The following is an 11,722-nucleotide window of genomic DNA, read 5'->3' on the forward strand; positions in this document are numbered from 1 at the left end:
AGACTTCCACCTCTAGAAACCATACGGTTGTAACAGTTTGTGTGTTTTGCAGACAAAAACAAGATATTTGGGCAAAAATATGTTTATTTGATGAGGAAGGAGTGACACGAAAGGAAAAAAAAAAAAGCTTTGGTAACACCTCACATGACATTTCTAGAGGTTTTGAGGATATGCCCGTAGACCGTATATATGCACAACAGTAGCGACATCATGTGGGCTACAAGACAACTGTGAAAATTGAGGTTCGGTTTGGACGGACATTGCGTAAGGAAACCCCGGGACGAGAGACGGAAGTGCTGGTCACACGTAAGCGGAATGGGTTTAATGTGAGGTCCCACCATGGACTGTATGGGTCCCACAAGATACAAGTATTACAGCTTGGCTTTCTAATACTCTGTCAGACTCTATAAGTGCTAAACATTGTATTAGCAGATGAGATTATTTTTCGCTGATGTTATTTTTCAGTTAAACATCTCTTTTCTTCCCCTCGCCCCCCGCCCCCCTCAGTTTACATTCATGATCAAGACAGGTCAGCCCCCCCTTTTCACATAATTAAGATGAGAGCAAATCTTCGTGGCAAACATGGCTACAATAAGTTTATTTTTGTTTATTTTAAGTTTATATATTTTAAGAAGTTCACAGGTGTAACATCTCCTTCAGGTCCGAGAGTGTTTTCTTCCAACACTGTACCAAACTCACTTTGTTCCCTCATAAAGGAGCAAAAACTTCTTCTTCCGTCAACAAGAAAACCATCATTTTAAATATATTTAAATACATATATTTTTAAATACCACATTTATAGGTTACCACATTGTAGTCAATTACTTTACACAAGTATTTTAAAATGTATCCAAATTTGACCTGTTCAAATATCACCTATCAAAACGTGTCCGCTCGTAAGACGTCTTTCCCCGAGGAGTTCTCTTTCTGCGTTTGCTGACTCTTTGTACCGTCACAAAGACGGAAGTACGCACAAGAGAATCATCTCACTTCCGCAAATTACTCTTCGGACCAGTAAATCTTCGTTCTTTCTCGCTGCATATCTCCACCGACACCCGGCATTTGTAATGACCGAGTTTCGGTCCTTTTTTTTTTTTTTTTTTTTTTCCCCCTCTCTCTCTCTCTCTCAGTAGGATGTAACCGTACAGCGTTTGGATGGATCCGGCCTCAGTTTCGCGTGTTTTCAGAGCACAGAGCAAGTTCGTCTTTCGGGCTTCTTGGTTAGCCGACGTTAACGTTAGTAACGTAAGGCTACAGCTAAACGCAGCTAGCGCGTGCTATCGTAAGGCGATGGAGTAAAGTGGCATCAACTTTAATTTAGTTTACAGTTTTGTAGCCTGATGAAGTAAGTTCCTACAGAGCTATCTAGCGGTTTTGAAAACTAGACGGGAATCTCGGCTCTCCTCGCTTTCGAGTCGCTTCCAACAAGCCCGTTTGGCTCAACTGCCCCCCCCCACAAAAAAAAAAAAAAAAAAAAATGATGGACTTCGATAACATATTGGACATCGCCTCGCAAAATCGGGGCCTCGGCACTGTGCAGGTGAGTTAAAGGATGTGCAGGTGAGTTAAAGGCTTGTCTCTCGTGGCCGATCGATGAGGACCAGCGGGGACGCCGCGTAAAAGCGCAAAATGCGGCTAACCGCTAACCTGCAAACTCATGACCCTGCCTGCCGGGATTTGAACACGTTTGCAAACCAGGATCTTTTAAGATCAGTATGCTGGATAAACAACAACAAAAAAAAAACCATTCATACCTCCTGTAAAATAAAATGTCAATATTATAGAGACTGTGCAGCTTCTCCAAATTCACAAACCTGAACTTATCAACGTGTTGTTTGTGTCTCTTTTTTTTTTTTTTTTTTTTTTTAAAAAAAAGCAAAAGCAAAAGAGGTACAGCTTGCAAGCCGGACCACCCAAAAAGGACCCGAAGTCGAAAGGTGTAAATCCTGCTGCTGTGAAGGCGCTTCTGAAGAAGCAAGTCATTGACACTAAAACTAAAGGTACCAGTGACAAAACGTAGCTGGTTTTTTTTTTTTGAACATATTGTACACTGTTCTTCATTTATTATGTCGATATTTGTCTACTTTTTTTTTTTTTTTTTAATTTCCAGAACTGGAAATGAGGAAACAGAAGGATGAACTATTAGCCAAGAGGGTTGAGTTAAAATCCGATCGTAAAGCACGAGCCATGGCGTCCAGAACCAAGGACAATTTCAGAGGCTACAACGGCATCCCGGTGGTGGAGCTTCCTAAGAAGAAGAGATCAAAACTAGAGATGCAGCAAGATAGTGGGATGGATATGGAAAGATTTAGGAATAACTCGATTGACCCAGAGGACGATGAGGACAACTACGAGTATGAACAGACGGATTCGGAGACGGAGCCGGAGCCGGTGAGACCGGGGAGAACCACAAGTGTCGGTGGGAACGGCAGCAGCAAGTCATCTTTTAAAAAACCCAGTGGGCCGCCCAAACCCGCTCACATGAACTTTGCCGACTTACTCAAATTGGCAGAGAAGAAGCAGTTTGAGCCAGTTGACTTAAAACCCAAGTTGGTGAAAAAGGAAGGACGGCTTCGCACCGCTGACGAGATAAGGGAACTGGAGATGGAGCGCAAGGCCAAGAGACCGGAGAAAGACAGAGACGGCAAGTCTCAGTCTACCTCCGGTTCAAGTCGAAAAAGCACTTTAGAGAAGGAACAGAAGAACTGCAGACCGCAAAAGAACCCTCTAGAAAAGCCAAGTCTTCCCAGTGGTTCAGGGAAGAAGTCGCATCCAACACATAGCAGCGATAGAGGCTCGTCTTCTTCTAAGCCGTCTTTTAATGACAGAGAACGAGACAGAAGCAAGACGTCTCACAGCGATAGAGACAGACCCAAGACGAGCTTGTCCAGTTCGTCGGGTGCCATAAGCGGTAAAGTTCCTTCAAAATCTACATCATCTCAGGTTTTAGCCAAACAAGGGGGCCCCAGGCCCTCGTCTAGCCACAAATCCAGCACCTCAAGTGACCTTAGCTTTAAAAAAGAAAGCTCATCATCACTTGAAAGAAGAGCGTCAGGTATTCCTGGAACCAGGCCCTCTGGTACAGCTGTCACAGGCCAGAGGTCTCAACACGGCAGCTCCCAACAGACCAGGCCCAGTCAGGGCAGCTCTTTCAAGCAAGGACCAACAGTTGGAGGCCATAAGACTGGGAGGGGAGAACCGCAGAGGCCTGGAATTAATTCTGCAGTAAAACCCGGTGGTAATTCAGGGATGAGACCTTCGGGTGTCCCTCCTAAGGCAGCCGGTCAACCTCACGCGAGGCCCGGAGGCTCATTCCAGACAAAACCTAGCAGTGTGCCACAGGCCAGGCCTGGCGGGAGTGGCCTACAGGGTCACCCCGGAGGCAGCGGATCCCGTCCCCCGGGGATCGGGCCGGGTCGGCCGGGGAGCGGAGGAATGGCACCGGGACGGCCGACTGGCAGCACGGGATCAGGACCCGGGAGACCCAAGTGTACTGTGGTGTCGGAGACCATCTCGTCCAAGAATTTTGGCGGACCCAGGCCGGGTGTCCCCCCTCGGCCAGGCATGCCACAGAGGCCCGGGATGGCACCTCGGCCAGGAATGCCACCCAGACCTGTGATGAACAGACCACCAGGTAAGAGCCAGAGAGAAGATAGTTATGAAATTATTATTTATGGACCTCGTGTACTAATTTATAGTCATAGAGCACATTTCAGTACAGCGTTACCAAGTGCTCACGTCCAGACAGATGAAGCAACTAACAAGGACAAGACATTAACAGCGGCACTACTAAACTCGTACAAAATTAAAACAATAATCATGTTGATATTCCAAATTGTGGTGAGACAACAAATGGGATAAATATTAAGACCTTAAAGACATAAGTGAATTCAAACTTTGGCCCAATGTGCTTAACCGATCGGGGGTAAATCCGAGCTGCTACGCAACTCGAAAGGAGGCATTTTGAAAAAATGAAGCCGTTTTCTATACGCGTATTTGGTACATTCTTTTAACGAGAGCAGCAAAAACAGGAGCGGACATGTTTCCTGTCTTCCTCAAGCACGTTGTCTGCTGCTGGCTGGTTGTCATGACATTTGAGTCGGCACATTTTTATTCAGGGAGAGAATAAGTGGTTATTATTTCTTGTACTATATCCTTTCTTTTTGCTATTCCATCAAAAAAACATTTTCCAAACAGCCAGGAACAACAATCGGAGGGTTTGTTTGTGTCAGCAACACTCGGCAGCCTTTGTCTTCATTTTGTGGGTCGGAGTGCATCAACCTTTCTCGCAGACATAAACAAAACGTTATTTCAGGGTCGTCTGCCTTCTCGTGTCAAAGTGACTTTTTTTTTTTTTTTTTAAAACTGGAGTTCAAAAGCAGAATTCACAAATCCCCAGACCGCCAGTTTAAACGTTTCTTAAGCGCCCAAAGCACACGATACTGAATTATTAAGGTCTTCACACGGTATGTTTATGTTCAAGAGGGAAGAAAGACAAATAACGTCCGTGTTTACCACCCAGGGGCGACGTTACCACCCATCACATCTGCGTACAAGAGGAAATATGAGGACGAGGAGGACGAGGACTCAGAAATGGATGATTTTATTGACGATGCTGGTGATGAGCAAGAGGAAATTTCCAGGCACATAAGGGAAATCTTTGGCTACGATCGAAAGAAGTAAGTGTTGTCCCCCGTATATTCTGGTCATTTCACTCAATCGTGAACCAAATTCTAAACTCTTTTAAACTCCTCAGATACAAAGATGAGAGCGACTATGCACTTAAATTCATGGAGAGCAGCTGGAAAGATTTGCAGAAAGAAGAAGCCAGAAGGTACAGTCTCAAACTCTTGTATTATATATATATACATATATATATAATACCTTTTGTTCACAGAGTTGTAGCATTTGCCTCGTTTATAATGTATTTTTTGTTTGTATTCCTGTGTTTTCGCTGCTTTAGCCTGAGAATGGCCGTGCAGGAGGATCTGGAGGAGGAGAAAAGAGATGAAGAGGAACTGAAAAGGAAAAACGACAAGAGGAAAAAAACAAACTGAAACTGAAACTTCATTTCCATCGAGTTGACTAATAATAACTTTAAAAAAAAAAAAGAAGAAATAGTCCTTGTGTCCCCCTGAAAGATGGGACAGCCGGTCTACCGTCTTAACACACGAAGCCCACTTTGGTCCATGTTGCTTTTATCTCTGCTTCTTTCTCTGTGTTTGGACAAAAAAAACTGAGTGCAGTGACATGCGACTGTCTCAACAAGAAGAATTTTTACAAAAAAAAAAACCCCGACTTGATAAAGACAAAATATGCACAAATCATTCAGGCATTATATTATTTATTTCCCCCACTGAGTGCAGGGTTTACAGCAGTCCCGATCTGTAAGACGAGTTGAGCTGCGAAGACATCAATAAATATGGAAGTGTGATCTTTTTTTTTTTTTTTTGTTGGTCTTACAATAACATACCATGTCAAGTGTTTAAAAACAGGCTATTTTTGAGCAGATGATGTCGTTGCATATTTTTCCAAACAAACTTTGATTGTAAAGTCAGTTGAAATATGCAGAAAACATTTCCATTTGATAACTTGTGTGTCTTGTCTTTAAAAAGGATTTGACAGAAACGATTGCATAAAGGCTTTTATTTAATTGTCTAGTTTTACTTCCGAGTTTCTCAGTCTTTGACAATCTTAGGAATATATAATAGAGTTCAACTACAAATGTCATCTGTGGCAAATGGTGTGATTTTTGGTTATTAGACAAAGCAATGAAACGTTTTCTTGCTGTAAATTGTGTGGAAAGCGGTTTAATTGTGTTTTTTTTTTTTTTAAGTAATTCACTTGATTGAAAGAAACTTACTGAATGGTGAGCAAAGTTCTGGTGCTAGATTGGATCAGCAGGAGAAATGCTCTGCTTTGTGATTGGTGACGTTGGGGGAGGGGGGGGGGGGCGGGTGAAGGTCCTGATGGTGTTAGTTGAGTGACATCCAACCAATCACAACAGGATAAGAGTTTAGCGTGCATCCCTCCGGCTGATCCAATCTAACACCAACCTGATAAACCTGATAACAACATTAGTTTTAGGCACTGGGTGGAAGAAATATGGAGATCCTTCACGAAAGTACAGATACTGTGAGAGCAAAGAAGAAAAAGAAAAGTTCTGATTCACAAATCTGTTTGTTTTTTTTGTTTTTTTTTATTCTCTCATCTTTGATTTTTGGTGAGAGATTGGATCATTTGAACATGAAACCAGGTGAAAAGTTCAGAGGGGGGGGGGGGGGGAAATCACTTGATGGTGCTGTTAACAACTCATCTGCAATGTGACCCCGACCCCACACTGATTTTTTTTTGTTTTTTGTGAGAGGTCAGATAAGAAACAGGTTAGAAACCACCGGTTTCATATTTAACAAAGTGTGGTATTTCAAAAGTGTAATGGTGTCAAATCTTCATCTTAAAAGTTACTGAAGCGAGTAGAAATGTATTGAAGTAAAAAAAAATACAACAAATGTAGTAGAGGGGAAGTATAAAGTAGCACGCAAGTAAAATACAACCACCTCGTTGTTGTACTCGAGTACATGTACTTTGGTACTCTCTACCGCCGACGTTCGCGTCAGGCACGTTGAGTAATTGCGGGGCCTTTTGTTCCCTCACGGCTGGCCGTACCTGACGTCACAGATGGGCGGGGCCGGACTGCTCCCCTCGCTTCGCTGCCCCTTGAAAGTTTGCGGAAGTTTTTTTTTTTTTGTTTGTATTTTTTTTTCCCCCCAGCAGAAGCTGAAGCCGACCGTCAGGAGGGTAAACATCTGGGGAAACGGCGTCGCACTTGAATAGATGGACCTAACATCAGAGAAGATCCAGCGGATCCTCTCCAAGGTGCGTGTTATTTACCTCGGTGACCAGCTTTAAAAAGCTCTTTTAAGTTAAAAACAACAACAAAGGAAACAAAAAAAAACCTGATCTAGAAAACGCAGGCTGGTTCACGTTAGCCGCTGCCAGCCTTCACCGACTGGCCGAACCAGCTCCGTCACTTCACGTGTTACCGAGAAACCTTTTAATGACGCGAGACGAGGACGGTGTGAAATCAAGATAATAATAATAATAATAATAATAATATCTGATAATCAAGAGGAAGCTCGTTTTCTGTCGTCTTCACTGACTCCTCTAACATCAACCTAAAATAAATTAATTAATTAAAAAAACAAAACGCTTTTAAAAAAATCTATTTGTGTGTAACTGAGGAAAATATTCTACTTTTTTACTTTTTATTCCACTTTATAATGCTTTGAAGATGAAGATTGGACACAATTTAAATCTAGATTATCTAAAAGATAAAAAAAAAAAAAATACAACACATTGTTAAGAAATTCAAACCAGAGTGAACAGCTTCATCAAATAATTTCGAATAATGTTCAAATGATCCATTAATCTGTAGATGATTGATTTGATGATGTTTGATCTTTTAAAAATGTCTGAAGATAATGGTACAACGTCAAGCCGTATTTCCCAGTAATCACTGATAAAAAAAAATTCATATTTTCCCTTGAATATTAGTACAAATTTCACGATGTGGCTGTTGAGGAGCTGCAGAAAATCCACCGGGTGTACCCGGGGCTGAAACCATCCACGGGCACGTACAGTGAGTCGGTTCACTCCGTCTACCTGCTGTAGACTTTCACCTTTTTGTCTTGTACGCATAAAAAAAAAATATATATATACCGATGGCATCTATTTTGAATTTACAGCATACAATGACAGCACCCAGAAAGATCTTGTGAAATTAACTGGTAACATTCCTGTCCAGTATGAAGGTGAGGCCCTCTCTTCTCGACCGATTCGTTTGTCCGAATTTGGCGAGGTCGTTTATTTAGTGCTGATTCTGCGTCCCTGGTCCCCAAGGTTGCTCGTACAACTTCCCCATCCAGCTGTGGCTGCTGGACTCGTTCCCCTTCACTCCCCCCATCTGCCTCCTGAGACCCACTTCGAACATGGTCGTCAGAGAGGGAAAGCACGTGGACGCCCGGGGACGCATGTACCTGCCGGGGCTGCACAACTGGGATCACGTAAGGCCTTAATAAACCTTCTGGGTGAGATTTCAGATTTCAAATTTCAAAGACCAGCTGCTGTGTGGTGTTTTTTTTGTCATCAGTTTTTGTTGCTCCGTTACAGCCCAAGTCGTCCGTGGTGGGTCTCCTGAAAGAGATGATCGCCAAGTTTGAGGAGGATCCTCCGCTGTCCTTGAAGGCCGGCAAAGACGGCAAAAAAACCCACGACCTCCTGGCGTTGGTCTCCGATCTCCAGATCAATGAAGGTGCTCGACTTGACATGCAACTTTTATGATTAATGATCAACGATGAGAGAAGTAAAACGTTAACGAGCTCGCCTCGCGTCCGTTTCAGGTGGAACCGGACATCACGATCAAACGATCAACAAAGTCTCCGTTGTTGGAGGAGGAGATTTAGGGATGGCTTCAGTGATGAGCATTTTATCAAAGGTAGATGTTTATATTGTATTTTAGTCGATGTTGTATATTTTCCCAGCTTCAATTAAAATGCCAACACTTCATTTTTTTTTTTATCTTCTCATCTAGTGTAAAGTGGATAAACTTGTTTTCATTGACGTCGCTGAGAGTTCCACCAAGGGCGGCAGTACAGACCTGGAGATTTTCGATCTGCCCAGGGTCGAAGTGTCCAGAGGTACGTTCACGCTCCGCACCGTCGCGTAGTAATAAAAGAGGGGCCTCTTGCCCGAGTCACGTCGTGGGGAAAAACGGCTCTAAAGACCGAAAGAAAAAAACCCCACAAAACACCCACTGTGGTTGTCCAAAATTAATGCTATTATGGAGAGGATCGAACCATCTCTCCGAGTTTAATGCAGATTTGTCCCCAGCTGATACGGTGAAGATAGTCGTGGTCTCATCATTTTCCAAACCATTTCCAAATAATCCTGAAACGGAAATCTTACAGGAAGCAGCTCAGTTTTCAGAGAGCGTCGTTTGAAATTTACAACCAGGCGTTTGCGGCTTTTGATTTAATTTCATGTGACACATGCAGACACGTGTTGACTGGCCCAGATTGAGTCACATGACCTTGAAAATAGTCTTTGCCACAGATTTTTTTGTTGTTGATTTTTTGGTGAATTTATTGAATTTAAGAGCTAAATCAAAGCAACATGATGATCAATAGATGATTAGCACATGAATAGTGATAAGGTTATTACTAGGTTTGCTTTCTCGGTCATCACTGCTGTCAGATTGTATAAAAGGTAGTGGACCGGCAGTTTACTTTGGGACTGTGCTTGATGACTCGCCTCTCCGACAGCTGTTTACTCATCAGGGATTAATCCAAATTTAGTTTGTGTGCTAGAAACAACAAAGTTTGGATTGTGTGTGCGGGCGCGAGCTGCTGATGACACTTTCCCCTCTCGTGTCAGACATGTCGGCTTCGGCAGGCTCAAGGGTTGTCGTGGTAACTGCGAATTCGTGGAGCAACGAGCAGTCGTACGTCGGCGTTGTTCAGACCAACGTCGATCTGTACAGAGGGATAATCCCAACTCTGGCGCGTATCAACCCAAACGCTGTGATGCTGATTGCATCACAACCAGGTTGGTAAACATAAACAAGACTCTTTTCTATGGACTTTACTCAAGTCTTTACCCATTTTGTATCATCGCCTCCGTTTCCCTCTCCTCCTCCTCCTCCTCCTCCTCCAACATCAGTTGACATCATGACCCACGTAGCCTGGAAGCAGAGCGGCCTGCCTCCGACACGGGTGGTCGGAGCAGGCTGCAACCTGGACTCGGAGCGACTCAGCCACGTCCTGGACATCAACTTGAATACTCACAAACTGGCCTGGGTCATAGGGGAACTTTCAGACGACAAAGGTGAGTCAAAAAGACTCACTTCAATATTTACGCGAAGCCCCCGTGTTCCACTGACAGTCAGGCCGAATCACCGACTCAGCATTTACACGGGCCACTCTTTCGCCCTTTACACAAATGTCTCATCTGCTTTACTGCCCCGTGACCCGTTTTCTTTTAAACGGCGGCCATTGTCCTCTCGTCTGTCCTTTTTTTTTTTTTATTCGTTTCGTTTTGAATTGTATCAGTCTGACCACTAACGCTGCGCGACCTGCTGATCTCGTGCGGTCTCTTTGTCATTTCAAGATTCGTGACGGCCGCCTGTAAATGATGCACACGAATTGAGATCATCGGTGTTTTTGCGTTGCAGTCGCCGTGATGAGCAACATCAGCCTGAGCTCCAAAGGCCAGCCGGAGATCGCCCAGGGGTCCAACGCCACCAAACCATTGTTAGACAGGTACTGGCAATGAGTGTTTAGGGAATTTTGAGGTCAGTATTTCAACCTGGACCCCGATTTGCCGTCATTTTTGGATCAAAGTGACGAACGAGGACGACGGTTTATGAAACCGGTCCAATACTGGGGCACAGAGGGCTGCAAAACATGCTGCAATGCAACTTCTTTGAGCAATTGCACCCCCGTAAATGTACCTCCACTTAAAAGCGCTCGTTTTTGCAGCTGACCGCTCAGACCGAGGACACGCGTCCGACACCACGACGACAAAGATCCCCCAATCGAGACGTCTCCGCGAGAGGACATTACCGTCTCTTGACTTGGGATCCTTTCCGTCATGTTATCGGACGAGTACGTTAAGAATCCCGAGCTTGCCGATGGTGAAAACAAGCACTTTAAATTGGATGTGTATTGATGGGGTGCAATTTTCCCGAAGTATGTTCTGCAGCTGAAGAGCTGTCGCTCAATAGCGGACCAGTTCTATATGTCGTTGGCACTATTTGTCACTCGGACCCGACACGAGTCCAGGTAGAAAATTCCAAGATGTCCCTTCACGACACCCTACGATTTTGGAAACTTGTTAAAGATTCAGTCGGCGGGAGACGAACAACACGGGTGCATCTACTTGACCGCGCTCCGACACGTTACGTAATACATATTTTTTTTTAATCTATTTTTCTGATGCGGATTTTTCCTTTTGTGCCCGCAGAGCGTTTTCGATGCTAAAGAACAGAGGCCAGCGGTCCTGGTCCGTCGGGCTCTCCATCGCCGACATCACAAACAGCGTCCTGACAGACAAGATGAAGACGCACTCCGTCTCCACGCTGGCTCAGGTAAGCGCTACCGAACGTCTCGACGTCAGAACGGCACATCGACGCTCGCCGTCATTTCTTCTGCCGTGCGAATGAAGTCGGATTGGTGCGTGTTGCGTTTTCTTCAGGGCTGGGGGGGCATCGGTGCAGAGGTGTTCCTCAGCCTGCCGTGCCTCATGGGGTCGAATGGTTCCACGCGCCTGGCTGGAGTGTCGCTGGGACAGGAAGAAGACGCCAAACTCAGGGACAGCGTCGCCTCCCTGTCCAACCTCATGAGTCAGCTCAGGATGTGAAGGACAAGAGCGGCGCGTGGACGGTGGACGAGCTGAAGTGGCACGGCGTTTCAGTTTTTTTTCGATTTACCCTGAAGGTTTTAAGTTATGGACAACGCTTCTGCCTTAAAATATGTATAATTAAATGGCGAGGCTTGTCCCGACATTGTCCTCGGACATTGTGCACTAAATCAATAATGATGTACAGATTACCTTTTGTACTTGAAATGATCAGGGCTATGAGAAGCAAAACTTGATACATGAAGGCAGTTCTAGTTTTTGGAAGTCCTGGAGTTTTCTGCAGAAGCATTTGAAGAAACGTGACATT

General features: G+C 44.4%; 2 protein-coding genes across 3 annotated transcripts; both read left to right on the forward strand.

Moving 5' to 3' along the window:
- Window positions 1–1,001: 1,001 nt before the first annotated feature.
- spty2d1 (SPT2 chromatin protein domain containing 1) lies at window positions 1,002–5,666 on the forward strand. The gene is made up of 6 exons (XM_069161946.1): window positions 1,002–1,540; window positions 1,877–2,000; window positions 2,111–3,634; window positions 4,523–4,679; window positions 4,757–4,834; window positions 4,964–5,666. The coding sequence occupies exons 1-6, from the start codon at window positions 1,478–1,480 to the stop codon at window positions 5,055–5,057; spliced, it is 2,040 nt and encodes a 679-aa protein (XP_069018047.1). The 5' UTR covers window positions 1,002–1,477; the 3' UTR covers window positions 5,058–5,666.
- Window positions 5,667–6,675: 1,009 nt separating this feature from the next.
- uevld (UEV and lactate/malate dehyrogenase domains) lies at window positions 6,676–11,679 on the forward strand. Of its 2 annotated transcripts, XM_069161947.1 has the most exons (12): window positions 6,676–6,876; window positions 7,555–7,639; window positions 7,746–7,811; window positions 7,900–8,063; window positions 8,170–8,311; window positions 8,400–8,494; window positions 8,591–8,696; window positions 9,433–9,603; window positions 9,718–9,882; window positions 10,229–10,316; window positions 11,020–11,143; window positions 11,251–11,679. In XM_069161947.1, the coding sequence occupies exons 1-12, from the start codon at window positions 6,835–6,837 to the stop codon at window positions 11,413–11,415; spliced, it is 1,413 nt and encodes a 470-aa protein (XP_069018048.1). In that variant the 5' UTR covers window positions 6,676–6,834; the 3' UTR covers window positions 11,416–11,679. The 2 variants fall into 2 exon arrangements, with proteins under 2 accessions (XP_069018048.1, XP_069018049.1); XM_069161948.1 differs by lacking the exons at window positions 7,555–7,639; window positions 7,746–7,811 and having other exon boundaries at window positions 6,679–6,876.
- The last annotated feature ends 43 nt before the right edge of the window (window positions 11,680–11,722 follow it).

Source organism: Embiotoca jacksoni, unplaced genomic scaffold (assembly GCF_022577435.1).
Source record: "Embiotoca jacksoni isolate LCO1_2020_lvr unplaced genomic scaffold, fEmbJac1.0.p SCAF_3, whole genome shotgun sequence".
In the NCBI taxonomy this organism is placed as follows: Eukaryota; Metazoa; Chordata; class Actinopteri; family Embiotocidae; genus Embiotoca; species Embiotoca jacksoni.

What these genes read in the sequence shown, in the direction of transcription:
- uevld (XM_069161947.1), top strand. Translation starts at nt 6,835, where the DNA reads ATGGACCTAACATCAGAGAAGATCCAGCGGATCCTCTCCAAG. An exon ending in ACCATCCACGGGCACGTACA is followed by an intron (nt 7,640 to 7,745) that starts GTGAGTCGGTTC and finishes TTGAATTTACAG; the next exon opens with CATACAATGACAGCACCCAG. An exon ending in GGCTGCACAACTGGGATCAC is followed by an intron (nt 8,064 to 8,169) that starts GTAAGGCCTTAA and finishes GCTCCGTTACAG; the next exon opens with CCCAAGTCGTCCGTGGTGGG.
- spty2d1 (XM_069161946.1), top strand. Translation starts at nt 1,478, where the DNA reads ATGATGGACTTCGATAACATATTGGACATCGCCTCGCAAAATCGGGGC. An exon ending in GGGGCCTCGGCACTGTGCAG is followed by an intron (nt 1,541 to 1,876) that starts GTGAGTTAAAGG and finishes TTTAAAAAAAAG; the next exon opens with CAAAAGCAAAAGAGGTACAG. An exon ending in CAGAAAGAAGAAGCCAGAAG is followed by an intron (nt 4,835 to 4,963) that starts GTACAGTCTCAA and finishes TCGCTGCTTTAG; the next exon opens with CCTGAGAATGGCCGTGCAGG.